The following is a 25,401-nucleotide window of genomic DNA, read 5'->3' on the forward strand; positions in this document are numbered from 1 at the left end:
TGACAGGGTAACTGAACAACAGCAACGGGAATGATCACCTGTAAGAAAAAGTTAAACAAGATAAACCAGTGGCATAAGAAACAAATGTCTGCTGCTGGGTCTGTTCTGAGGTCCATGACCCCCACCTCTCCTGGGGGCAAAGGGGCAGAGGAGACCCATGAGTGAGGGGAAGAGGACAGGCAGGACCCTTCCACGGGCTTCTGATGACGAGGATGAAACTCCTGTTTGGAAAGGAAGAAGTGATTCATCCCAGCTGCACCTCATCGTTTATATCCAGATTTTGTTTTGAAATACATGGACAGAGCCTCCCAAATAAGGATGCGTGAAACACCAGTTCTGATTTCATGAACTGTATAAAGTTGTTTTCCTTACTGGGATAGGAGGGGAAATCTAGACAATGCAGGACTCGATATGGAGATTATTCCTCACTGACAGGAAGAAAACATTAGTAAGCATGCGCTTTATGGCTCCTGAATAGGCACTTGTGAAATAAGCCACTTGTTTCCACTGAGAAAGCCAGCTTGACCACTCACATTATCATTGGGATAGAGGACCCGGGAGATGTTCTCGGCCAGATTCCGGTCCAGCACGGCCTGAATGTAGTCTCCAACATTAACTGAAGGAAATGTTAGAAAAATCAATAAACAGACAGGCCAGCTGCTGTCTTCAGAACCCCCATGATCTCATCTGATGCTTGCTGAATAACCCTGCTTGTTGAATACCCCAACCTTTTTGGGACCAGGGACTCATTTTGTGGAAGACAATTTCTCCATGGACTTAGGGAGGGGGGGATGGTTTGGGATGATTTAAGCACATTACATTTAGTGTGGATTTTATTTCTAATCTAATGCCACTACTGATCTGACAGAAGGTACTGGTCCATGGCCCAGAGGCTGGGGACCTTCTGCCATGTGGGGTTCCTAAAATTCCTAAAAATTCAAAAGGATTTCAGCAAAACTTCAAGCTCTGATTCACAGGAAAGTCTATGAAGTTCAGACTGAAGGACTGCTTTAACCGTGTTCTCCATACCTGCTCCATAAAATGCTTAGTCACTAAAGAGTTCATATCAGAAACTCAGCTCACTTTCATTCTAATTAGTAAAGAAAGAGATTAAAGACACACGAGCCCATGCTGTACTCACAGTCTCTGAGATTAAAGTCATTGGGCGCCCGAGCAGACCAGAGGCGCATGGTGTTGACGGTGTTGTTCAGATACCCAGGCACTGGGGTGTCATATGGAAGGGCCAGGACCACCTGTGGGGTGAAACCAAAGCAGCTGCTCACTGTTGCCCACATAGGAGGATGTAGGTTGCACAGAGCTGGGAGACAGCAATGGGAATTTGTTTCCTGGCTCCATCACCAACTCAGATCGTATGATCCCTAAACCAAGATGAGGCTCCCAGGACTGGAGTGTCCTCATCCCACTGAAACAATCTGAATGGCTGGAATGACCCAGACAGATGGACCTCTCTATCAGTTTCATGTTGACTTCCCTTTGTGTCCTTTGCCCTGATCTGGATGCAAATCTTTTGCATTTCAGATCAAGCCATTGCTCTAAGAATAACAAAATATGATGTGCCAAGTAGCAAATGTGAATCTGTACCCATTAAGAATAGTAATCAGGATAGGTTTCATGTTGGTTATTCAATGATCTGATTTCAAATATGGTGAAAAATCAATGGAATAGGAAATGTATGAAGATAAACATGACATACCATGTTTAAAATGCTACGCTAGAGTTTTCACAGTTGCATGAAGAAGAGGTATTTTAGTGATCTAACAAATCAGCTGATAATTAGCTGAGACGGGTCTAAGAGGTGAGCTTTGGAAAATTTAGCTCAATATTTGTGATGGTCATGGAAATAGAGAACAGGAAGATGAACTGTGTTTTTACATGACTTTAAAATTTTTGTGAGAAAAGACACTTCTATTCCTGCCTCATCAGAGTCAATCTCTGAGGAAGGGCAACGACAGAATGGTTGAATTGGTGGACGCTAGAGATCGTTTAGTGCAACTTACTCATTGAGGGGTCCTTCTCTATGAGGGGAACGAGGCTGAGATGTGACCTACCCAAGGTCACAGACAGTGGTAGTGTTGAAAGCTAACCACAGATCTCTTTAATTTGCTCTGCTCAATTATAAACGAATGAAGGACTTTAGTCTATATCAATGACATACATTCAGTCATACTTTCATGAACATCATAATCATAGAGTAACAAATCACACTGACTTGAATATCTTTTACTAGGAAATTAAGGTCTCTGGAGATTCTTAAAGCAAGCTGTGATCAATCAGGAAGTCATTTACAGAGTGGGACTGAGGCCGGATTCAAACATGACTCATCTTCCTGACCCTGGCAGCATAACTGAGGCAGCTGGGGAAGCGCATGGCTCGGAAGTCCTTTTAGAGAACTTTGGGGAGAAATCGCCACCTCGGAGCTGACACGGGCTGCACCTTCTCTGGGATGCTCTTGTGGTGGTGGGAGCAGGAGAGCCAGGACCCCCGTCAGGAGCCTGGGCACTCGCTCAGAGCTGTGGTGCAGTGTGAGGCTCTTCCTGAGAAATCCTTCTTTCCTTCTCTCTTCACAGGTGTCACACCTGTGCAGTCTGGACGAATTCCCCCTCCTCCTGTCCCCTTCCCCCTAATTTTTCATAGCATTTCTGCAATAGGTCACTTGCACTTCTAATCCTCCCTGCCGTCTGCTTCCCTGAGGACCTGAACTGACACAATAATGACACAGACAGTTCAATTTGCTGGAAGCCCTCAAACAGGCACACACCAGGTCTGACTTCATGCTCTCTGACCTCACTAGTTACAAATCTGGGGGCTGATCAGGCTATAGCATCAATCCATAAAGTTCTGCACGAGAAGGGTGAGCTCACTCTTTATTACATCTGCCCCATAACCTTGCCTTTGTGGGCACAGAAAAATACACTCTCCCCAATTGGATTTCTAGATATATTATGAAACTGTCTAGGGGCACTTTGTAAATACATCATCAGGTCATCATAAGGTTATCAGTGGGACCTACGGAGTAAACAGAATGCTTCTAGGATTGAATGTGTAAACTGCATACATTTAAATAGATCAGAAGCCTGGAAGTTTTAGACATCAAATACTTGCTAGTTTAATACTCAAAACATGTGAGAATTCTTTGGGCATATTAGCAATTGATTTGTTGCAGTTTTCCTGATCATATTTGTAAACAACTGTAACTCAGACTGTGGTCTATTGTTTGACCAAAATAGAAGTGGAGGAGATATAAGGAAATATCTTGAAATCACATATTAAGTTATTCCTTATATCATTATATATAATGACCTATTTTAGCTTCTAATCCATTACTTCATATGCTGCTGTTGCAAAAAAAAAAGACTTTTTAAAAAAAGTCTTACTTTTCTGAACTGTGACTAGCTTTGCATGGATTAGCAGAATAAAGCATTAGTTTAAAAGTCTGCTATAACATGGGTCTTGATTCTTCTAAGATAAAATGAAGCATTTATTTATGAAGATTAGTCCACAAACCAACTGAATGTAGCATTACAAGACTGAGTTTTGCCCCTGATTTTGCTATATAACAAAGAACATTTCCCTGGTCTTTACTATTTTCTTTAAGCTTTTAAAGAATGGCCAATGAGACATCTTTTCTGGCTTAAGACTATATTTACTAAACAAGTATCTCAAGTGGAGCCTCCTGACTGGACAATGCAGTCCAACAGTGCTTAGGGGTTTTTTATCAGGAAGTATGAGAACAGCAAGGCACAGCTCCTCCACTGAAGGGGCTGAAAAATAAATTGTTCAGTAACAGGGTAACACTCTACTCTGCGTGTGTGCATGCTAAGTTGCTTCAGTTATGTCTGACTCTTTGTAACTCTATGAACTATAGCCTGCCAGGCTCCTCTGTCCATGGGATTCTCCAGGCAAGAATACTGGAGTAGGTTGCCATTTCCTCCTCCAGGGGATCTTCTTGACCCAGGGATCAAACCGGAAAACTGAGCCTCTTATGTCTCCTGTAATTGGCATGCTGGGAATGCTGGGCCTGGGACAGGATCTGCCCCTGCCTGCCCTTGGGCTAGGGGCAGGATAAATACACATCCAGGAATTAAGTCTACTTGGATTGACACCAGAATTATTTCTCTAGCAGTGATCTGGCACATAATAACAGCATGCATTTTGCAATATTTTGCATTGCTTTTCTTGAGTTTGTAATGAAATTTTTTGGTAATCCGTTGAATAAATACTTCAATTTTAAAATATTTACCCCTTAGAATTTAAAAGTCAATGTACATATGGCAGTGGTGTGAGGAATGACATTTAACTTTATTCACTCTTGGTTTCAACAACGGTATGTAAAACTAGAGAGCTAAGCATGCTGGGGTTATAGAACTGATAAATCTCTGATAAAGTAGATGATGAAATGACTCTGGTAAGTCACTTGACCTTAGGGAAGTCACTTCTCTCTTGACCTCAGCACCCTGGTCTCCAAAATGAGTGGGTTTCACTAAGATAAGTAACCCATTTCTTTATAAAAATACATTGTTATTCAATATACAATACACTATACTGAATACCATATACACATCATACTGTGTTGTCCTCTATACAACGCTCAGTGTGAGGACTCTTGAAATACCTGGGTGTCGATCCATTTGGTCCCGGCCTCTGTGTGCTCTACTCTTCCGTAGAAGTGAACAGGCAGCATGAACTCAGGGCGGGCCTTCTCCCAGGGGTTTCCATGCCTGAGCCAATCATCTGCCTCTTCTATCTGCAAAAAGGACATGGCTTATAATTTGTTTTTCAGGAGATGTGGACCTACCCTTCAGTTATAGCAAATCAAAAATATTTTTGACTGGATTAACTTAGTACTGCTTTGGCAAGAAAGATGTTGGTTCTGTCAACCTCAATTCATCTTTGTTATTATCATACAGCCTAAATCAACAATACTTGGTAATATTGCTCTAAACGTTTTATATATATATTATTGTGTTTAATCCCCATAGCAATCCTATAGGAGGGAACTTACAGCTTCTCCCTTTTTAAAGGGAACTATAATTGCTCAAAGTTGCATGGGCAGTGAATGATGCAGATAAGATTTGACGGTAGGTCTGTGGGTTCATCAGTTGAAGAAATGATGCTTTTGAACTGTGGTGTTGGAGAAGACTCTTGAGAGTCCTTTGGAATTCAAGGAGACCAAACCAGTCAGTCCTAAAGGAAATTAATCCTGAATATTCATTGGAATGACTGATGCTGAAGCTGAAGCTCCAATACTTTGGCCACCTGATGCTGGCCTGACTCATTGGAAAAGACCCTGATGCTGAGAAAGATTGAAGGCAGGAGGAGAAGGGGACGACAGAGGATGAGATGGTTGGATGGTATCACCAACTCGATGGACACGACTTTGAACAAGCTCCAGGAGTTGGTGATGGACAGGGAGGCCTGTTTTGCTACAGTCCATGGGGTCACAAAGAGTCAGACTCAACTCACTGACAGAACTGAACTGGACTGTGGGTTCTAAAGCCTGTGCCTTAATAATCTGGGAGGCAACTGTCTAGCTTGAGGGAAAGAGAGGCCTCCCAGTGGTGTTTACTGTTGGATACCTGGACCTGATGGGTCCTACATCATGATTTTCTGTCAAGAGCTTTGTGCCTAGAAAGCACAGAATCAGTGGAGAAAAGCTACTCATAGAAAGCTCCCTTATTTCAGTACAGGTACAGAACACTAAAACTTTTTTTTCCATTAAAAAAAAATTGAAGTATAGTTGAGTTACAATATTGTGTTAGTGCCAGGTGTTCAGCATAGTGACAGTGCTTTTGCAGATTATATTCCATTCAGTTCAGTTCCGTCGCTCAGGCGTGTCCGACTCTTTGCGACCCCATGAATCGCAGCACGCCAGGCCTCCCTGTCCATCACCAACTCCCGGAGTTCACTCAGACTCACCTCCATCGAGTCAGCGATGCCATCCAGCCATCTCATCCTCTGTCCTCCCCTTCTCCTCCTGCCCCCAATCCCTCCCAGCATCAGAGTCTTTTCCAATGAGTCAACTCTTCGAATGAGGTGGCCAAATAATTCCCTGTGCTATACAGTGTATCCTTGTTGCTTATCTGTTTTATGAATAGTAGTTTGTTAATCCCATACCCCTAATTTGTCCCTCTCCTCTTCCTTCTCCCATTTGGTAACCACAAGTTTGTTTTCTATTTCTGTGAATCTATTCTGCATATGCATTCATTTGTATTATTTTTTAGATTCCACATACAAGTGATAACATATTGTATTTGTCTTTCTCTGTGTGACCTATTTCACTAAGCATAATAAGCATAATATTCTCCACATCTAACCATGATACAAGTGGCAGCATTTCTTTTTTATGGCTGAGTAATATTTCATGGCATATACATATCATATCGTTATCCGTTCATCTGTTGATGGGCACTTGGGCCGCTTCCATGTCTTGACAATTGTAAATAGTGCTGCTATGAACATTGGGGTACATGTATGTTTTCGAATTAGTGTTTTCACTTTTTCCAGATATATGCCCATGAATGGAATTGCTAGAACATATGGTAGTTCTATTTTTAGTTTTTTAAGGATTGTCCATTGGGTCCCATTGTGGCTGCAGCAATTTATATTCCCACCAACAGAACACCATTACATTTTGTAGTCTTTGTTTAATTTAAACCTCATGTAATTTTGATCTGATAATGAACTATTACTTACAGTTCATTTTGAAAATAACACATATTAACAAGGTAAGGAATTTATTTTATTGATAATTTCAATGTATACCCATGCAGTTACGTCAGTTTATAACAAAATATTTCTTACATAATTTTTAAAATCAGAATTTGTATTTAGGGTATTCTGGACATCAAATAAACTTTATTTTCTATAAAGAAACATAAAAATACCAAAACAACGACCAAACATACGGTGGGAGGGGGGTACATTTTTAAAGATATTATTAGTGAAAACTTCAAAATATTGTATATATATTAAAAGACGGAATTGTGTTCTGGCAAGAAGGGAGGGTTCAAAATATTGTATATATATTAAAAGATGGAATTGTGTTCTGGCAAGAAGGGAGGGTTAAGGTTTTTTAATACAAAGTTTTCTTGTCAATGAGATTACCCCAAATATGGTTATTTTACCTATTTGCTTCATCACCCTTCCCTCATAGAAAACTCAGCTTTAGTTTAAAGAGATATTAATTATGAATTATCACACAATACTGGATGCTTCATGATCACCTACATATGAGTTCAGTGTCTGCCCCAGGCAGTGTGGAGAGAGGTGAACAAACACAGCTAACTTTTGAGATATTAGATAAAACATTAATGTCAACAGCCAGACAAGCTAACACATATCCATTTATTCAAACACTAATCATGACTTTATATTGGGAATGTCAGTAAGCTGCCCATTAACAGGAACTACCAGCAACATGATGAATGAAGAGGGGACTCACAGAAACAACATCTTTAGATAGAAGGTCTGCTGGAGACAGGAGAATGTAGCAAATGCAGGAGGAAGCCTAGGGAAGGCTGGGCCTAGATGTGAGCTAATCAGTAAAATGCATCCTGTTCAAATGCTGAGTCTCAGGCAGTATTTGCCTTTAAAAGTCTGCATCTTAACATGAAGACACTGGGTACATGGTGCAGCCAGGAGCTATATGGTGATACAAAGTCAGGAACTATAATTCAGATCTGAGACTTCCGCTATCCCCGGCATAAAGAGAACAACAAAAAAGACAATGAAAATTTAACAAGGAAAGGACAGAATTTTTATCAGTTTATAAGAGACTGGTAAAGTTAGAGCCCACTAGCTCATATTAATAACTAGAAACTTGATGAAAAATAAATGAGAATATCCACAAAGCATCAAACATCCTTAATTACAAAACACTTCGTGCTGCACTTAGGCAAGGGGGCAGGTTCTGGGTTTCAAATACTGATTAATGTGAACACTAATCTCTGTAACAAGAATGAACCTTAGGGCCTAGATGCCTCATTTCAGCATGCAGGACTGTTGTTAATATACACCTTCAGGTTGTACATGAACCAGGAGGACAGTGAGGCAGAAACAGCTTTCCTCTCAAAAAATGTGCACAGGTTAAGGGGCCAACATATTTTTTGCTGATAAATGCAGCAGATTCAGACTGTTCTCCCCTCAAGCAGAATGAAATGCTCATAGAAGAGAAACTGAACTCCGGGCTTCCCACCGCCAGCCCCTCCCGTGCAAGTCCGCGGCTACATTTGCCCTTTTGAGGACACACTGTTAAGTGATAAGGGACTGACTAGTCAGCCAGTCACTCTCAGTGCAATCCAATGTTGGTCTAATTTTTCCCCAGCAAATAATGGCTGATTTTAATTCCACTGGGTTACTTAACACATTCTGTAGGAGAATAGAACTCCTAGCTTGCTATTCTTTATTGAGTTTCTTCTTGATTTTGGCAAGGAATCTGTCAAAAATTCCCTCAATTATACGAAGCTTGTTTTTTAAGGTAAATTGAAGCATAGATGTTTCATAAACATAAGCTGGTATGAGCAGATCAGAAGAGAAAGAGAGAACTGCCCCCCACCCAATCCACAAAGGCTGTGGGGTGGTGATAAACCTCCTCTATCCTGCTTCCTTCCAATAAATTAGCCTATAAATTTAGATTTCCATGTTGCCAGTGATCCCTGAACGCCCCAGCTTGCGGAGCCATATGAAGAGCAGGGGCCAGATGGGAGAAGAGCTTTCATTTATATCCAAGTGGGCTGTTTGGATCTGAACATCCCAGATGAAAAGGAGCTGAGATAAAGCAAGCAGAAGACTTGGAGTGGGGAGCAAAGTGCCCCTCTGGGTAGGGGTGAGGAGTGTGTGGCAGCTGGATCTGGCATCTTCCTAGAGAAATTACTCAATGGAATCTATTCCTGCCAGCATGGAAGCAGAGGTCAGCTCAGGGTCTCAGTCAGTGATTGAATACTAAGAAATGCTTTTCCTCTCAATTGTGGGCTACACAGGACATGAAGAACCAGTGAGTAAAAATCAGGTGGTGTCAACAAACTTTGCTGTCTGATGAAATCAATCACTGAAAAATGTTTCTGGGGAACACCGAGAACTCAACAATGGCCACAGGAAGCTTGCTGGGTAACGTGAACTGTGCATGGCTAGTCAGAGCAGGCTGGTCACGGGCTCTAAGAGACAGAAGGTTCCAGCAGATGGCTCGATTCAACTCTGAGATTTCTACTGCCAGCATACTTTTCCACCCAGAACTTTAGCACATGACTGTTCAACTTTTAATGTGAGGCTGTCGCAATTGTCTTTCCCCCTTTCCCTCCTAGCGTCCAGTCATTTTCAGAGAACTATTCCTGATAAGGTTTCTATGATCCCCAGTAGAGTTCAAGGTAGGTCAAGCATTTTAGCAATAAAATTATTTTCTTTGAGGGCAGGGTGGAGTTCACAAAGAACACTTTGTTACTGCAAATCTTCCTTGAAGAGCGCCTTCAAAAACTGAAAGTCCATCACCCTTTAAAAATCTTCCTGCTGCTGCTGCTGCTAAGTCGCTTCAGTTGTGTCCGACTCTGTGTGACCCCATAGACGGCAGTCCACCAGGCTCCCCCATCCCTGGGATTCTCCAGGCATGAACACTGGAGTGGGTTGCCATTTCCTTCTCCAGTGCATGAAAGTGAAAAGTGAAAGTGAAATTGCTCAGTCATGTCCGACTTAGCGACCCCAAGGACTGCAGCCTACCAGGCTCCTCCGTCACTGTCCATGGGATTTTCCAGGCAAGAGTACTGGAGTGTGGTGCCATTGCCTTCTCTGAAAAATCTTCCTAGCCTGTGCAATTTTCATCAGCCTTTTCTATGGTATGAGCAACCCTGTAGCTGATGTGAGCCGGGGAGTGACCATGGGCTGAAAAAGCATGTTGCTTTCCTGAAAGATATATGTGTGTGTATATATATATATATATATATATTTTTTTTAAATGGAAATAGTTTCTTCTTTATGGTATGATGTATTTTATCTTTGCTCTTTAAAATCCCATCCCAGTGAGCAATGGCTATGGTAGATAAAATTAGGTGCCTTTCTGACTCAATTTCAAGTTAAAACAAGTGATAAAGGATAATAGTGAAGCTAGCTTTGAAGACTAGCCAAAGCCATTTGGTCTCTCTTTTTCCCTTAAAACACTGGGGATGTATACTTCTTGGGTCTCACAGGAGAGAAGGGAAAGTTTCCTGGAATAAGGCCATTTAAAGGTAGCAAAGGTCAAAGGTGTGAATAACAGAGTGGTCTTTCATAACACTTTGGGGAAAACGCACTTGAAAGAATTTTCTTGAGATTGAGCAGCTGAATTTAAAAAGAAATCTTTCATAGAAAAGTAAAAAATAAAATCCTTAAACATTGTGGGGCATAATGAGTACCACACAGGATACAAAGACTGAGAATGAATACCATGTATTGCTTGGTTATGGTGTGTTAAAATCTTGGTCCTGCTGGAAATGCCCGCCAAGCTAGGCTTCTTACCATGTAACCCTAGATTTCTTCATTGTAGAAGGCAGCCAATTATTTTTTATAACTTTTTATGATTATAAAATACACATTTCTTATAGACTCTGACTCATGTAGAAGAATAAAAGGATAGTCAAAGTCACCCATAATCCTATTTCCCAGTAATAATTAATTACTACTGAACCTTTGAGATACGTATATATATACACTTTTTTTCCCTAGCATTTTATCTTTTTTGTTTCCTTTGGATAGGTCATACTATTCACATGATCCTATATCCCTTTTTTTCAACTAACATAAACAATTTCCCATTTTACTATAATTAATCGAAAACATAATATCAATGGCTGTATTAATATATTATACAATGCCACAGTTTGTGAAAGTATCCTCCTTTTATTAGGCAAAATTAACATTATTGAGTACCTATTTGTATGCAAGACATTTTACATATTTTTATCATAATTTTGGGAAGCTGGCATCTCTATTTTGCAGACAAGAAAACCCAGGTTAAGAGAAGTTAGGTAATCTAATCAAGGCAGCATAACTCATAAGGGTAATGAGTTGTAATTAGGCCTCATATTAGAAATGAGATCTCAAATTAGAGCCCAAATGTTTTTTCCTACCCAATACTGCCTCTTAATTGGTTTAGGAGTAGCTGAAGATACCAGTCCCATCACTTGATGGCAAATAGATGGGGAAACAGTGGAAAACAGTGGCTGACTTTATTTTTGGGGGCTCCAAAATCACTGCAGATGGTGATTGCAGCCATGAAATTAAAAGATGCTTACTCCTTGGAAAGAAAGTTATGACCAACCTAGACAGCGTATTAAAAAGCAGAGACATTACTTTGTCAACAAAGGTCCGTTTAGTCAAGGCTATGGTTTTTTCAGTAGTCAGGTATGGATGTGAGAGTCGGACCATAAAGAAAGCTGAGTGCTGAAGAATTGATGCTTTTGAACTGTGGTATTGGAGAAGACTCTTGAGAGTCCCTTGGACTGCAAGGAGATCCAATCAGTCCATCCTAAAGGAGACCAGTCCTGGGTGTTCATTGGAAGGACTGATGCTGAGGCTAAAACTCCAATACTTTGGCCACCTGATGTGAAGAGCTGACTCATTGGAAAAGACCCTGATGCTGGGAAAGATTGAGGGCAGGAAGAGAAGGGGACGACAGAGGATGAGATGGTTGGATGGCATCACTGACTCAATGGACATGGGTTTGGGTAGACTCTGGCAGTTGGTGATGGATAGGGAGGCCTGGCATGCTGCAGTTCATGGGATCGCAAAGAGTCTGACATGACGGGGTGACTGAACTGAACTGAATTGAAGATGCATTGGTGGTGGTGGTTTAGTAGCTAAGTTGTGTCAGACTCTTGCAACCCCACAGACTGTAGCCCACCAGGCTCCTCTGTCCATGAGATTTCCAAGGCAGGAATATTGGAGTGGTTTGCCATTTCCTTCTCCAGGGATCAAACTCAGGGCTGCTGCACTGCAGGCAGTCTCTTGAATTGCAAGCAGATTCTTTACCAACTGAGGGAAGCCCACCAGGGAAGACCCTGAAGATACACTGGTCCTTAACAAAATTTGGAAGTTTGTCTTTCAATAGGTTTCCAATATTCTCCTTCTGGGACTTTCCTCGATGCAACCTCTCATCAAATAAAATCTTTTAGTATCTACTTTCTTTGGCCCAGAAAGTGTCCAAATACTGAGGGAGGAAAAAGCAGATGGTGACGACACTCAGCTTCTCATCCTTCCCCTCCCTGGGGATTAGCTCTAGCCTAGGTCCCCCAACCCAATGCCTGAGTGCGCTGCCTTTGGACTGACTCTTAGAACCTCTGACAAGGGCTCAGAGAGGTCAGGCTTTTTTGAAAATCCAGTATCTTTGGGGTATGGGTATGAGACAAGGATAGGGAGAAAGAGAAAGCCTAAATCACATTCAACATCAAGGAAAACTGTCCGTGCACAGACAGCTATATGACTGTAGCTCAAAGGATTACTAAAGATACACTGAAACAAATACTTAAGAACTGGTTTGGTTATATGAAAATAAAATGAGGGTCATTTATATGGATTAATTACTATTTGTGCAATTTTCTATGGAGCACTATAATTACACATATTAAATATGTGTCAGATTTATTTGATATAATAGTTAACAAGGCTGCCTACTGTTATCTTATATAAAAAAAAGCAGAAAACTGAGTTTATATATCTAATAAGATAGGCATATTAAGATGTGAGTTTGAGCAACCTCTGGGAGATAGTGAAAGACAGGAAAGCCTGGCATGCTGCAGTCCATGGTGTCACAAAGAGTTGGACACAACTGAGTGACTGAACAAAAAAGGCATACTAAAGAGGGCAAGACTCTGCATGTAGAAAAGAATACTGATTGTGACTGGGAAATCTGGGGATGCAGATTTACCAAAAGTGTGATCTGAGGTGACTTCACCTCTTAAGAGCCTCAGTTTTCTCACCTACAAAAATGGTGACATGCTTCCTACCCTCAAGGGCTATTGGGAAAGATCATGAGTCAAAAGACATGCTCCTCCATTTTGCATGCTGCAGAGATAGGACATTGCCCATTACAGGCGGTCTGCATTAAGGTACTCAGTGATAAGTATCTTCATAGCATCCCTATGAGTCTGGCACTGTAAAAGATGTTATAGGTCTGGTGGTGAATGATACTGGTGATACTGGCAGACTCTCAGCTCTTAGGGAGCTTACATGGGGAGCAAAGTGGGAAGACTGACAGAATTCATCAAATGCTACAGAAATTAGTAATACCTTCTGTTAAATTCTGTAAATTATAAATCATCCAGAACATCAAGGCAAAATTTTACTGACAAAATTAAAAAATATGAGTCACATACCTGCCATCCATCTCGAATCTTCTGATTGAAGATTCCATATTCATATCGGATGCCATATCCATAAGCTGCAAGCCCCAGAGTTGCCATGGAATCCAGGAAGCAGGCTAAATTAAACCGAGCACAAGCAAAAGACAGAGTTATCAAGGTAAGTAAAAATGTGTCTTTCTCTAAAAAACATGGCAGCCACAAAACATTTTTCTATGAGAAACCATATTTGTAGTTTAAAGCACAGAGACTGCTGCACAGTGAGTATTAATTTTTTAAAGTCACATTTCCCCAATTATAATAAAATAAATACCATAGAAAAGTTAGAAAATACAAAAATGCATAAAGAAGAAAACAAACATCATTTATTATCTCACAATCTAGAAACTACTACTACGTACATGTTGGCATTCCATTTGAGAATAGCTAAGGAAACTGGTCTGTGTTAGACATGTCCTTGTCTCTTGCACTGCCCTTTCTAGGGAAACCTGTCTCCATGCCCCCTTGCTTGAAAAGACATGTATAATTTACATGTGACCCGTCTGACCGACTGGGACATCTATGGCAGACTCTCCTTCTGGCTAATGGAATTCCAGTGTTGTTCACATACCAGGTTATGCTTCAGGGAGGCTGGACCTGGAAGTGAATATTGCTTGACTAAACTTCTAGGCTAGTCGAGTAACTCTTGACTAGATTCTTCATGGTAATTCTATGTCCTTCACCAGTTTTGGTTTTGGCCTCAGCATACGATGAGTCATTCTATCCAATGAGAGCTGCTAGGAGGTCTGCTGGGTACAGTTAAAGAGTCTCCTTACCGCTGCTGTCTTTTTTCCATGAAAAGTCAAAAGAACCACAGAGATGCAGAGTCCTGACTGAACTGTGCTGTTGAATAAATAAACCTTGGAATGGCCAACCTCTAGAGTTGTTCTGTGATAATACACGGCCTTGTTGGCTGAATTTCTTTCTAACTTATTTTATTTTTGGTTCTGTGTTACTGCACTCAGGCTTTCTCTGGTTGTGGTAAGCAGGGGCTACTCTCTAGTAGTAGTGCACAAGGCTTCTCATTGCAGTGGCTTCTCTTGTGGCACAAGGGTCCTAGAGTGCAGGCTCAGTAGTTGTGCACAGGTTTGGTTGCCTCATGGTGCATAGGATCTTCCCGGACCTGGAATCAAACCTGTGTCCCTTGCATTGGCAGGCAAATTTCTAACCACTGGACCACCAGGGAAGTCCAGGATGCATATTTTTAGTTTAATGCTATTGGTATTATATTTTTAATATTTTCCTCTATATTTGTAGAAAGATAATTTCTGGATTAAAAACTCAAACTGAATCCATACAAAAAAGGATATTCATTAATTAAATTGAACCAATCATGCGAAGAGTTAACTCATTGGAAAAGACTCTGATGCTGGAAGGGACTGGGGGAAGGAGGAAAAGGGGACAACAGAGGATGAGATGGCTGGATGGCATCACGGATTCGATGGACATGAGTTTGAGTGAACTCTGGGAGTTGGTGATGGACGGGGAGGCCTGGTGTGCTGTGATTCAAGGGGTCGCAAAGAGTTGGACACGACTGAGTGACTGAACTGAACTGAACTGAATAGTATAACAAGTGTATCACTGCCTACTAGTCAATCAAAAAGCAAACTGTCCAATGCACAAGATGATAACACAAGGGCTAAACAACTTAGGTCCTACCACACAAGTATGTGAATTGAGCAGTTGTGAACAGTGAAGTGAAGGGGCCACTGTGGAAACCCTTCAGGGCACAGGAAGCATCTGGTTAGCTTTGGGGTTTGAAGCAATGTTGCCAAACTTTTTAAGCAATGTCTCTTTTGTTCAAGTTCCTTTCTCTACTGTCTGTCTGTCTGCTGCTGCTGCTGCTAAGTTGCTTTAGTCGTGTCCGACTCTGTGTGACCCCAGAGACGGCAGCCTACCAGGCTCCCCCGTTCCTGGGATTCTCCAGGCAAGAACACTGGAGTGGGTTGCCATTTCCTTCTCCAAAGCATGTAAGTGAAGTCGCTCAGTCATGTCCAACTCCTAGTGACCCCATGGACTACAGCCTACCAGGCTCCTCTGTCCATGGGATTTGCTGGTCAAATCACAGTGCAGAGCCAAAAACAAATACATGTACTACTAGGTCACACCTTGCACTTCTCCTAGACAGTCTGCTGATTCTACAGGAATAGTCGTACGTGGCATCTGAGAAGGTGTCAACAGCCAGACAACACAGCACATTCACAATGTCTCTTACCAGCAAGCCTCCCAAGACCACCATTGCCAAGCCCAGCATCTTCTTCAATTTCTTCTAACTCCTCCATATCCAGTCCAAGCTGGAGATGAAAGGAAAACAACATTGAATGTGGATACAAACAGGCCACTTCAGAGAGAGCAGTCATGTCCTAAAGCTCTGGGTTGGGCATCGAGGTTCATCTGTGAACTCAATCCTTCCAGGTCCGTCAATGCTAGAACTGACATCAGATAACCCCTGCAGATGCTGGTGACTGAAGATGCAGACTGTCTGTGAGGGCACAGCAGCAGACTGGAGAAGAGTATGGGCTCTAAATATCCATTACGACTCTGTTATTAATTAGTTACATGACCCTGGGCAAGGTACTAAATCTCCCTGACTTTTATCTCCTGTTTAAAAATGAGGACATGGGGGCAGTCCAGTGGTTAAGACTCCATGCTTCTATTGCCAGGGGCCTAGGTTCAATCCCTGGTGGGGGAACCAAGATCCTGCAAACTATGCCATACAACCAGAAGAAAAATAATAAAACTAAAAAAAAAAAAATAAAATTAAATGAGGATAATAGTATCTGTTGGAGAAGGAAATCGCAACCCACTCTAGTATTTTTGCCTGGGAAATTCCATGGACAGAGGGGTCTGGCGGGCTGCAGTCCACAGGGTCACAAAGAGTTGGACACGTATTAGCAACTAAAATAAAACAATGACAATAGTATCTATTTCATTTAGGACTGTGAATTAAGTGAGATTATACAAACAAAGCACTCAGAATGATTCCTGGGTAGATATTCCTCAATAAATACTGGCTATTACTATTTCTTAGTTATTTTTTTCTTGTCAGGGTAAAACCTCAGAAATAGTCTAGTACTAAGTCCACACTACCTGGACTAAATTTGAAAATTACGGAAAGATATGAGGTCAGATTCTCTGGGATGGACTAAAGTTAATCTTTTCATGACCGCAACGTATTTACTCACTGAGGTCAAAGGTTGTTAACCCAAAACCAGTTAGTGAGTTGCTGCCTGTAAGATCTGGGGCCAGACTGCAGTCAGGGAAACCTCAGTCCTGTGGTCCAGCTGGGACGGGCCTAAAAACCTCTACTTCTCTCTGGGGTAGATAACAGATTGTAAGGGAACAGTCTCGGGGAAGATAAGTTAGGAGTTTGGGATTAACATATGTACACTCTACTACATATAAAATAGGTAAACAACAAGGACCTGCTGTATAACACAGGGAACTATACTCAGTATCTTGTAATAGCCTATAATAGAAAAGAATCTAAAAAGGGGGGCGACAGAGGATGAGATGATTGGATGGCATCATTGACTCAATGGACATGAGTTTGAGCAAGCTCTGGGAGTTGGTGATAGACAGGTAAGCCAGGTGTGCTGCAGTCTATGGGGTCGCAAAGAGTTGGACATGACTGAGCAACTGAACTGAATATATATATATATATATATCTGTCACTTTGCTGTACACTTGAAACTAACACAATATTGTAAATTAACTATATTCAATTTAAAAAAGAAAGAAAGAGAGAGACTGTGAGAGGCTGAGGAGCATCTATAACCTTGGGGATGGATGGAATTAGTTGACAGTCAGCTCTCTGTCCTCAAGTGTTAGAACCAACACAGCCAGAGGCCACTAGCAGCAGTATGGACTCATATCAAAATTGTGTAGTCCTAGAGATCGCTTTTGGAGAAAGCAATGGCAACCCACTCCAGTACTCTTGCCTGGAAAATCCCATGAGCAGAGGAGCCTGGTAGGCTGCAGTCCATGAGAGTCTGACATGACTAAGTGACTTCACTTTCACTTTTCACTTTCATGCATTGGAGAAGGAAATGGCAACCCACTCCAGTGTTCTTGCCTGGAGAATCCCAGGGACAGGGGAGCCTGGTGGGCTGCCGTCTCTGGGGCTGCACAGAGTTGGACACGACTGAGGAGACTTAGCAGCAGCAGCAGCAGCAGCAGCAGAGATCACTTTGGACTACTCATCTTATCATGAGGAAACTGATGATCAGATAAATTAAAAGACCTGTCCTCTGCTGCCTAGATAATAATCTAGCCCATGCCTGGCTAATGATGGTCCTTTGTGAAATGATTGCATTCTTATCTGAAAGTGATGCAATCCATGAAATTAGATATTGTTTTACATGGAAACATAATATACACACTTAAAAATGCATGCTTAAAGTGGATACCCCAGTTGCCATGGGGCTGGTTACCAATTTGAATTCCTATCTTTATATCAAAAGTTGCTTTCTGGTACAAGTCTTGATAACTGCGTCTTCTAAAGAGTTCAAAAATGGATCTGCCTCTATTCATTGTTAAAAGGGCGTTCAAATTTGCTCCCGGTTCACTAGAGTACTGGGGTCCCTGTGACGCCAACTGCTAATACCCTAATAATTAGGGTTAGGGTTAGGGTTAGTGCTTAGGATTTGTAACACTCTTAAACATTCGAGTCTAGAGTAGGCTATACTCCTTGAGCAAGGAGTCACTTCATCCCACCTGGTTGGATTCTGGTCCAAAGGAAGTATATTTTTTCAGCTGATATCAAGGGAAGCAAAGAAAAGGGAAGCAAAGAGGAGCTGCAATTGTTCTTTGACACGGAATGCTCTGCTAAACCCACACGAAGGAAACCAGCCCTAGTGACAAGCAGCTGTCCACATGAGGGGACAACAACCCCATGCCAGGACAAAAGCAATTTAAACAGTCTCTCATCTAGAGTGCATCTTTGCAAATACACATTCCTCCCATCAACCACATCAGAAAAGTTAATGACTATTTTTGGTAAGAATATACTTGAAGGTCAGGAGAAGACCAGTTAAATATGTTCATACAAACAAATTAGCACATCAGGTTCAAGACCTCAAGCTTCTCATTTAAAGAGGAAGTGTATTTTTACATCTCATGAAGCAACGGAGTAAGTATGACAACAGAATTTTAAAAGCTTATTAATTTCAGATAATGTCTTGATATACAAAGAACAGTCAAATTTTGATCATTTTTAAAAAGTAGATAGGAGTCCAAAGAAAAGCTTGTGATTCTGACAGCAGGGACTCAAGTACCCTTTAAAGGCTGTCCAGATGCAAATTTCTAAACCGCAATTTGTTGTGGAATGCTGTCAAAAACTGATTGCAGAACGAAATTCTCATGGGGCAAAACTAGTTCTCTAACTGTGTTCCTCTTAAACCAGAGATCAGTAGTAATATAGTGTACATTTCTAATAGTTTGTAACAGCCATGTCTACAGAAACAATTTTTCATCTTATTTTTTTCTTTCTTTTAGGGAGGATGATCTCTCCCCAAGGTTCCTGAGTTGAACCTGACATTTAAAGGGAGAGAATGAGAGAAATACAGAGATAATGTACCTGGTAGATGGCCTCGTCACAGGCATTCTGCAGGCCAAGGTTGATCATGGTGTTCTGTAATGTTCGGCCCATGTAAAATTCCAAAGAGAGGTAATAAACCCTCTGAAACAAAGAAAAATGATGTCATGTGAACAGCTACAAGGCCAACCTTACTTGTCAACATAAAAACACAAGGTAACCAATAAGAAACAAATAGGCAGGACTACTTTAACTCAGGTTCAGACAAGACGCCTATAGATGCATGAAGGGCTAAAGAAAAGTTCTACTGACAAAATGGAAAAACCATCTTCTATCCTGGTTTTGGTAACACTTGAATATCTTTTACTCCCGGGGGGGGGGGGGAAGCAAACTCATTCAACTAAGTAGATTCAGTGTTTTGTGGGTTTTTTCTTCTGATTCACAAGCCTCATGAAAAAGTGTATGTTTTGGGTAAACAGTGGTCAGAATGACATAGCTCATCACTCATCTGTAAAATGTTTCTAGGATGATGGTCAGGTGGGCTTGGCTGTAACTGTACCTCAAGTCATCCAAGAAACACGAAGTTTAACTCCTTTCAGACACACCCACTGGCTACAAAGTAGTCCTTAACTGTTAGTGCAAGTAATATTATAACTAAATATTTTAGGATTAAAATTACTCTAGAAAGTCTATGAATTGACAATAGTTTCTTCTGAATAACAAGGTTACTGGGGTTTGTTCTCAGTGAAATGGGACACTTCTCTATCATCTTAGAAACTATTTGCCTTTGACATGGTGAAAGCCAGGTAAATACAACTGGAGTTGAAAGTGAAAGGTGCAAAGCTCATACATTACTAAAATCCTAAACTATAAGTACAGTTTACTAATTTAAAAAAAGGATCATTAACTTTATCACCCTCTTAAAAAGGATTTGGTCAAGCAGAAAATACTAAAAAAAATATGAATACAGTTCAATATAAGGAATGCTTATTATAATATTTAACTCATTAGTTATACATATATACTTAAAATGTTATAAGAAAATGTCAATTTAGAAATCTCAGTTTTCCCCATTTTCATTTTATGTAACAATTGAATTTGAAGTCTCCTATGGAGAGTCAATATGTCATTTAATACTATTTTCCAGAGCACATCATTATTACTTTTATCCAAGTTACTTGAATATCTATAATGCTATCATTAGGGCTCTCATTAGTTTATTAGATACCTTTGTGAGTTAGGAAAAGGGGGCAGATGCAGGCCAAAGGGGTGCAAGTTGCCACTCACCCCCATGACTGGTGCCCTGGTACCACTCACAAAAAGGAAGAGCTTCTCAAGCCACAAACATCCATTTATGTAACATCAGGGCAATTATTTTCATTCTTCTCTGTGCGCATTTTCATGATCTCTATAATAAAACCACTATGTATGGCGTTTTTACTTTTTAGTGATCTAGAAAAAGCTTGCTTATAAACACAGTATATATATATCAAGCACTTGCAATTGTGAGATCATAGCCCCAGGAATAATGACTACATCTGTGTTAATTTTCTTTCTCTCCCTCTTAAGAATTCTAAATTAGCATGAATTTAAGAGTTTTTCAGATATTTCAAGCTCTTCCTAAAAAAAAAAGTTGCTGCTTAAAATAAAGCATTTTAAAATAAAGTAATTAGAGAAGCTTGTTGCATGACAGATTTTCCAAAGACATGAATTTAAGCTGATTTCCTATTTTTACATAAATAAATTTTGGGGGGCGGGATTGAGCCTTATATTTGGGGATACAGAAGACCTTAAAAAAATTGATCTCCCTCATCCTCTTAGTTAGTGGTCTCTATTAAACATTTACAACATACTTCTGGTAGTGAAATATTTGAGCATTGCCTATATATGCTATAGATTATATACATGCACTACTATTATTAATCTTATGTATATTTTACAAAAATAGAAGTTTTCAAAAGGCTTATAAAGATAAAGAAGACAAAACAGTATGCAATATTTTAAAAATAATTAAAAATTTTCCTAGCATTAATTAGAGGCCCTGGTAGTTCTGGGAAGGTGTAGAGAAAAGACAGCAACACAATTGAGCCTTGCAGGGCAGGTGAGAACTGGGCAGAGGCACCTGGTGGGAATGGCATTCCAAAGGAAGGGTGCAATGTTGGCAGAGGCCCAGAAGTGGGGAGATGAGGACAAGGATGGGGATGGCAAATTGGGTTGGTGGGAGAACATGGTAAGCCCAGGAGGGTTATGGGAAATAACCTCACCTTGGATGTGACGGGCCTTCAGTGCTAGATTAAGAGGACTGTGCCAGACAACCAGAGCCAGTGCTATAGATCTGAGCAGAGGGCACTTTAGGAGGTTTAATGGGATTGCAAACTCAAATGCCTTCAGGAGCCAGGCTGAGAACAACGAGGAGTAGTGGGCCAAGAGCTGGGTTGGACATGTCCTGCCCAAAGGCACGGAAAATAAAATTGCTTAAAGATGTCTAACAGACCAAACAAAATAAGTCTGCTAGCCATTTATTCAGTTGCATGCTGCCAAGTTTAACCACTTCTGGGGAGCAATCACTTAGAAATCTAGTTCTTGGGAGAGCAGAGATCAGGGACTCAATTAGGCAGAGAAGGGAGAATGGAGGAGAGTAGGTGATTTCAAGGCAAACTGCAGAAATCAACAGAATTTGGTGAATTGCTGAATGGGGAATACAGGAAGAAGTCAAAGGTGAAAGCAGAGTGTTTTGTCTGGATGACCTGTCAGGATGACAATGCCATTAGCATTAGAAACACAAGAGCGGGTGGGATTGGGAGGGATGATGATTCTGAGTTTTTAACATGCTGAGTTTGAGGGAATAAGGGGAGATCTAGTTATGATCACCAAGCACTTATAAATGTAGGAATGGGGTCTGAAAAGGAATTGAGACTAGAGATCCAGATGTGATCCAGATGTGGGATTCATTTGCAGTTGCCAGGCAGAAGGGGAGGTGGCAGAGAAGCTTGGACACACCTACTGGCTCCACTCCGTGCTGAGGGCTGGGACCTTTGATTAACACGTGTGGAACGGATCTTGTTCACTTGTATCACTATCAGAATACCTGGCTTGAATGCTTGCCCAGTGCAGAAACAAGAGGAGAAAACTATGAAGTCCCAGTTAAGTCACTGGAGAAGAAACATACAAGGCGAGCGTGTATTCTATGGCACTAAATGCTTTTGAAATGTATGTGTGTGTCAGGGGAGGCGGGAGTTCTAAAACACGGCTCACCATCTCACACTCCAGCTTAAAATCTTAAAGAATAATTTTTAATGTAGGTGCAGTTCTCTCTATGCAAATTAAAAATACAGTAAACATATGCATTCGCAAAGAGTCAGACACAACTGAGCGACTGAATTGAATTGAATTGAAATATATGCATACATAAAGTGTTTTCTAGGATATATTTTGGGGCTTCCAAGGTGGCACTAATGGTAAAGAATCTGTCTGCCAGTGCACAAGAAGGCAGCAGTGGTGGGGTTCAATCCCCGGGTCAGTGAGATCCCGTGAGGAAGGAAATGGCAACCCACTCCAGTATTCTTGCAGGGAGACTCCCATGAACAGAGGAGCCTGGCAGTCTGCAGTCTGCGGGGTCTAAAAGAGTCTGACACCACTGACCGCAGTGCAGCAGCAAGAAAATATTTTAGCAGTTGCTACCTTCCGGTAGAGGCCTAGTCATCAGGCGTGAGGAAGTTACTTTCCATTTGAAAGTTTCATTAGAGCTGCAATTTCTCACTCTGAGGAATATTTTGCTGAGGGGCTCTTTGAGCACTTGGAATATGGACTATTCTTTTTCATGCTTTCTGTGTTAAAACAATTTGTAATAAATGTTTGGGCCACCGTCTCCAGGATTTACCCATTTTTCATTCTTTCCAATACACTCTCTAGCCCTTATTGGGCACAACACAATCCTCACTGCCAAGTCCTCCTCCAGCCCCGGTGCGGGTAGGAGTGGTTTGTGAACGGCGGTTCCTTAGCAGTCCGAGGGTGGCCTGGCTCTCCCCCAGCCAGCAGGAGCCAAGTTAGTCAAGGAGCTCCACACCCTACTCCGGGTACTGGGGTGCGGGGGGGCGGGGGGCGGGTGGTGGTGCGGGGATACAGAGCTCTGAGCGTGGCTCGGGACCTCTACCCCCGGCCCCCCTACTCCCCGCATCCCTTCGTCACACTTGGGCTGTGCTTTCGACCAGCCCGGGTCTTGCACGCAACCCCCATCTCATCTCCTCCTCTAAAAAGGTTCTGTGGGCTGTGATGCGCCTTTCTCCGACTCCTGCCCCACCTGCCCCCTTAAATCTTATCACCATTTGCCGACCTCGGCAGGTCTCGGCTCCCTAAACCTTCAGCTCCCCACTCCCCCAACCCCGCACCCCGCAAGGCAGGTTTTTATCCCCTTTGTTCTGGATCGACTGTTTGGGGCCTAGAACTGTGCCTGGCATTCAGACTGGAGCCGCCAGCTCTCTCTAGATTAAATGCTGAGAGTAGATGCTCCCCAAAAGTTTGTGAAACCAGTGGACAGGCGAGGGAGGCTTGGGCTTCTGCTCCAGGAGATCCCGGGGACGGGAAGCGCAGTGGTTAGAGTGGCGATGGCGCTCGGATAACCGAGACTTAACTGGGGTGTTGGCAGAATGCCAGATCTGACCCCGGCTGCACACCCGCCGCCCACACACTCTACCCCGGACTTCGCGGGGTGTGCGTGTGTGTGTAGGGGGAGGATCGGGGTTAGGAGAGGTCACCCCCAGAGCTCCACCCATCCTGCCGGGGCCATCGCCCCGACGCTCGGTGGCCGCCCTCCCAGAAGGGCAGGACGCCTCGGAGGGCACCGGGGAGCGCCCGGCGGCCCCGCTGCGCGCGGGCAGTACCTTGGGGCACTTCTCGTAGTAGTACTGCTGCGTGCGGATCCAGCGCCCCACCAGGTGGTCGCGCACCGTGTGCGCCAGCGCGAAGAAGTAGTCGCGGGGGGTGGCCACGTTGCGGTCCTTGACCAGAGTGAAGTGCAGGTGCCGATTGAAGCCCTTCTTCAGCTCGGCCACGTTCTCCACGCCCACGATGCCGCGGATGCTGATCTGCCGCCGCTTCTCCTGGTCGGTCAGGGGCTTGGCCATGGCGGCAGCGGGCAGGCGGGACGTGCGGCTCCGGACCGGCGGCGGGACAGGGGCGGAGCAGCTCTACGCCGCTCGCCGCTTTTGAGTCGGAAGAAAGTGTGGGGTCCGCCCCTGGGCGCGGCGGCGCCGCCCCGGGTCCCTGCCCGCCTGCCTGGGTGGCGGAGGGAGGGCCCGGCTCCCCCCCTCCCTGCCTCGGGACTCTGGGCCGGCGGGGCGGGAGCGACGGCCGGTGCCAGCCGGTGGGGACCTCTGCGGGCGAGAGTCTGCGCACCCGCTATGCCTGGATGGGGCGCCGGTGGGCGCTGGCGGCTGGAGGGACCTCGGGTGAATCCTCTTGGCGGTTGAAATGGGATCTGTGGTAACTCACGGACGCTCCCTTCAGGATCTGTGGAAATGAGGAAGCGGGGAGAGTGGGGAGAGGAGGGACTCCGTCCTGCTTCCCCGCTCCGGAATGTTGAGTATAAGAAGAATGTCTGGTGTGAAAGCGCTGTAAGTAGATGGAGTGGGAGTGGGTGGGTCCCTAGAGACAGAGAAAGGGGTTGGGTGGGGGGTGGGGGGAGCTTTCTTGACCTAAGAGAAGGTATTTTTGGCCTAAGCCATTTTGTGATCTAAGCTTGGCCATAATATTTGTCCTTGAACAGGTCACAGCAGTTAACGATCTTGAGGGAAGTAAGAGAAAGCAGGAACAAAGGGAAAGAAGTCAAGAAAAAATAGTTCGGTGATAAAGAGTCCTAGTTCCTCCTCAAGCGACATACATAACAATCTGATGCTCATCTTTGAGTTCTGCAGGAGCTAAGGCCCCCACTCAAATGGAGGATGGAAGGATGGAGTGGACCCCTGTGACTTCAAGTAACTAAAGCTAGACTTTTGCCAGGCCTTTGCCGATTTCTCAGCCCAAGCCCTTTCATGAATATACCTGTGCCTTTAGCTTAAAATTTCCCCAATTTTGCTATTCAGAGAGGCACTGGTTTGGGAAAGATCCTGTGTTCTCCTTAAATGCTGCAAATAATAAATCCTTCCTTTTCTGCATCCTTGGCTTGGTTGTGTCTTTTGGCTCAACTCCCACCAAGAAGAGAACACAGTTTTCAGGTACCAGCATGTTGCTGGCAGCCTTTTGCTTTACAGAGGTTTATTTGTTATGTTACTATTATTGCTGTTATTTCTCACCTGGAATGGGTTCTACCACAAGCTTCCGGAGAGTCAGCACTCTTATCTCAGTTGTCACACATCCCTGTTAGTTCTTGGCATCGCCCCTATCTAGGGTCAGAAAAAGAATCCTAGGGCACCCCCTTTGCTGTCATTTAGTTTTTGAGGACCCAGGAGTTCAGAGTTCCTAACTCTTAGACTCATGCTTTGTTAA

At 42.9% G+C, this 25,401-nt stretch overlaps 1 protein-coding gene across 1 annotated transcript in view; it reads right to left on the reverse strand.

Moving 5' to 3' along the window:
• PYGL (glycogen phosphorylase L) overlaps positions 1-24,651 on the reverse strand; it is a 53,397-nt gene extending 28,746 nt beyond the window's left edge. The window contains exons 1-7 of the mRNA XM_069596140.1: positions 23,799-24,651; positions 18,961-19,062; positions 15,598-15,676; positions 13,359-13,462; positions 4,634-4,765; positions 1,142-1,253; positions 534-616 (exon numbers count right to left, since the gene is read on the reverse strand). Of these exons, the coding sequence (XP_069452241.1) occupies positions 534-616; positions 1,142-1,253; positions 4,634-4,765; positions 13,359-13,462; positions 15,598-15,676; positions 18,961-19,062; positions 23,799-24,041 (855 nt within the window). The 5' untranslated portion in view covers positions 24,042-24,651. The remainder of the gene's footprint in view (positions 1-533; positions 617-1,141; positions 1,254-4,633; positions 4,766-13,358; positions 13,463-15,597; positions 15,677-18,960; positions 19,063-23,798) is intronic.
• Between the last annotated feature and the right edge of the window lie 750 nt (positions 24,652-25,401).

The sequence above is a fragment of the Ovis canadensis genome, chromosome 7 (assembly GCF_042477335.2).
Source record: "Ovis canadensis isolate MfBH-ARS-UI-01 breed Bighorn chromosome 7, ARS-UI_OviCan_v2, whole genome shotgun sequence".
In the NCBI taxonomy this organism is placed as follows: Eukaryota; Metazoa; Chordata; class Mammalia; order Artiodactyla; family Bovidae; genus Ovis; species Ovis canadensis.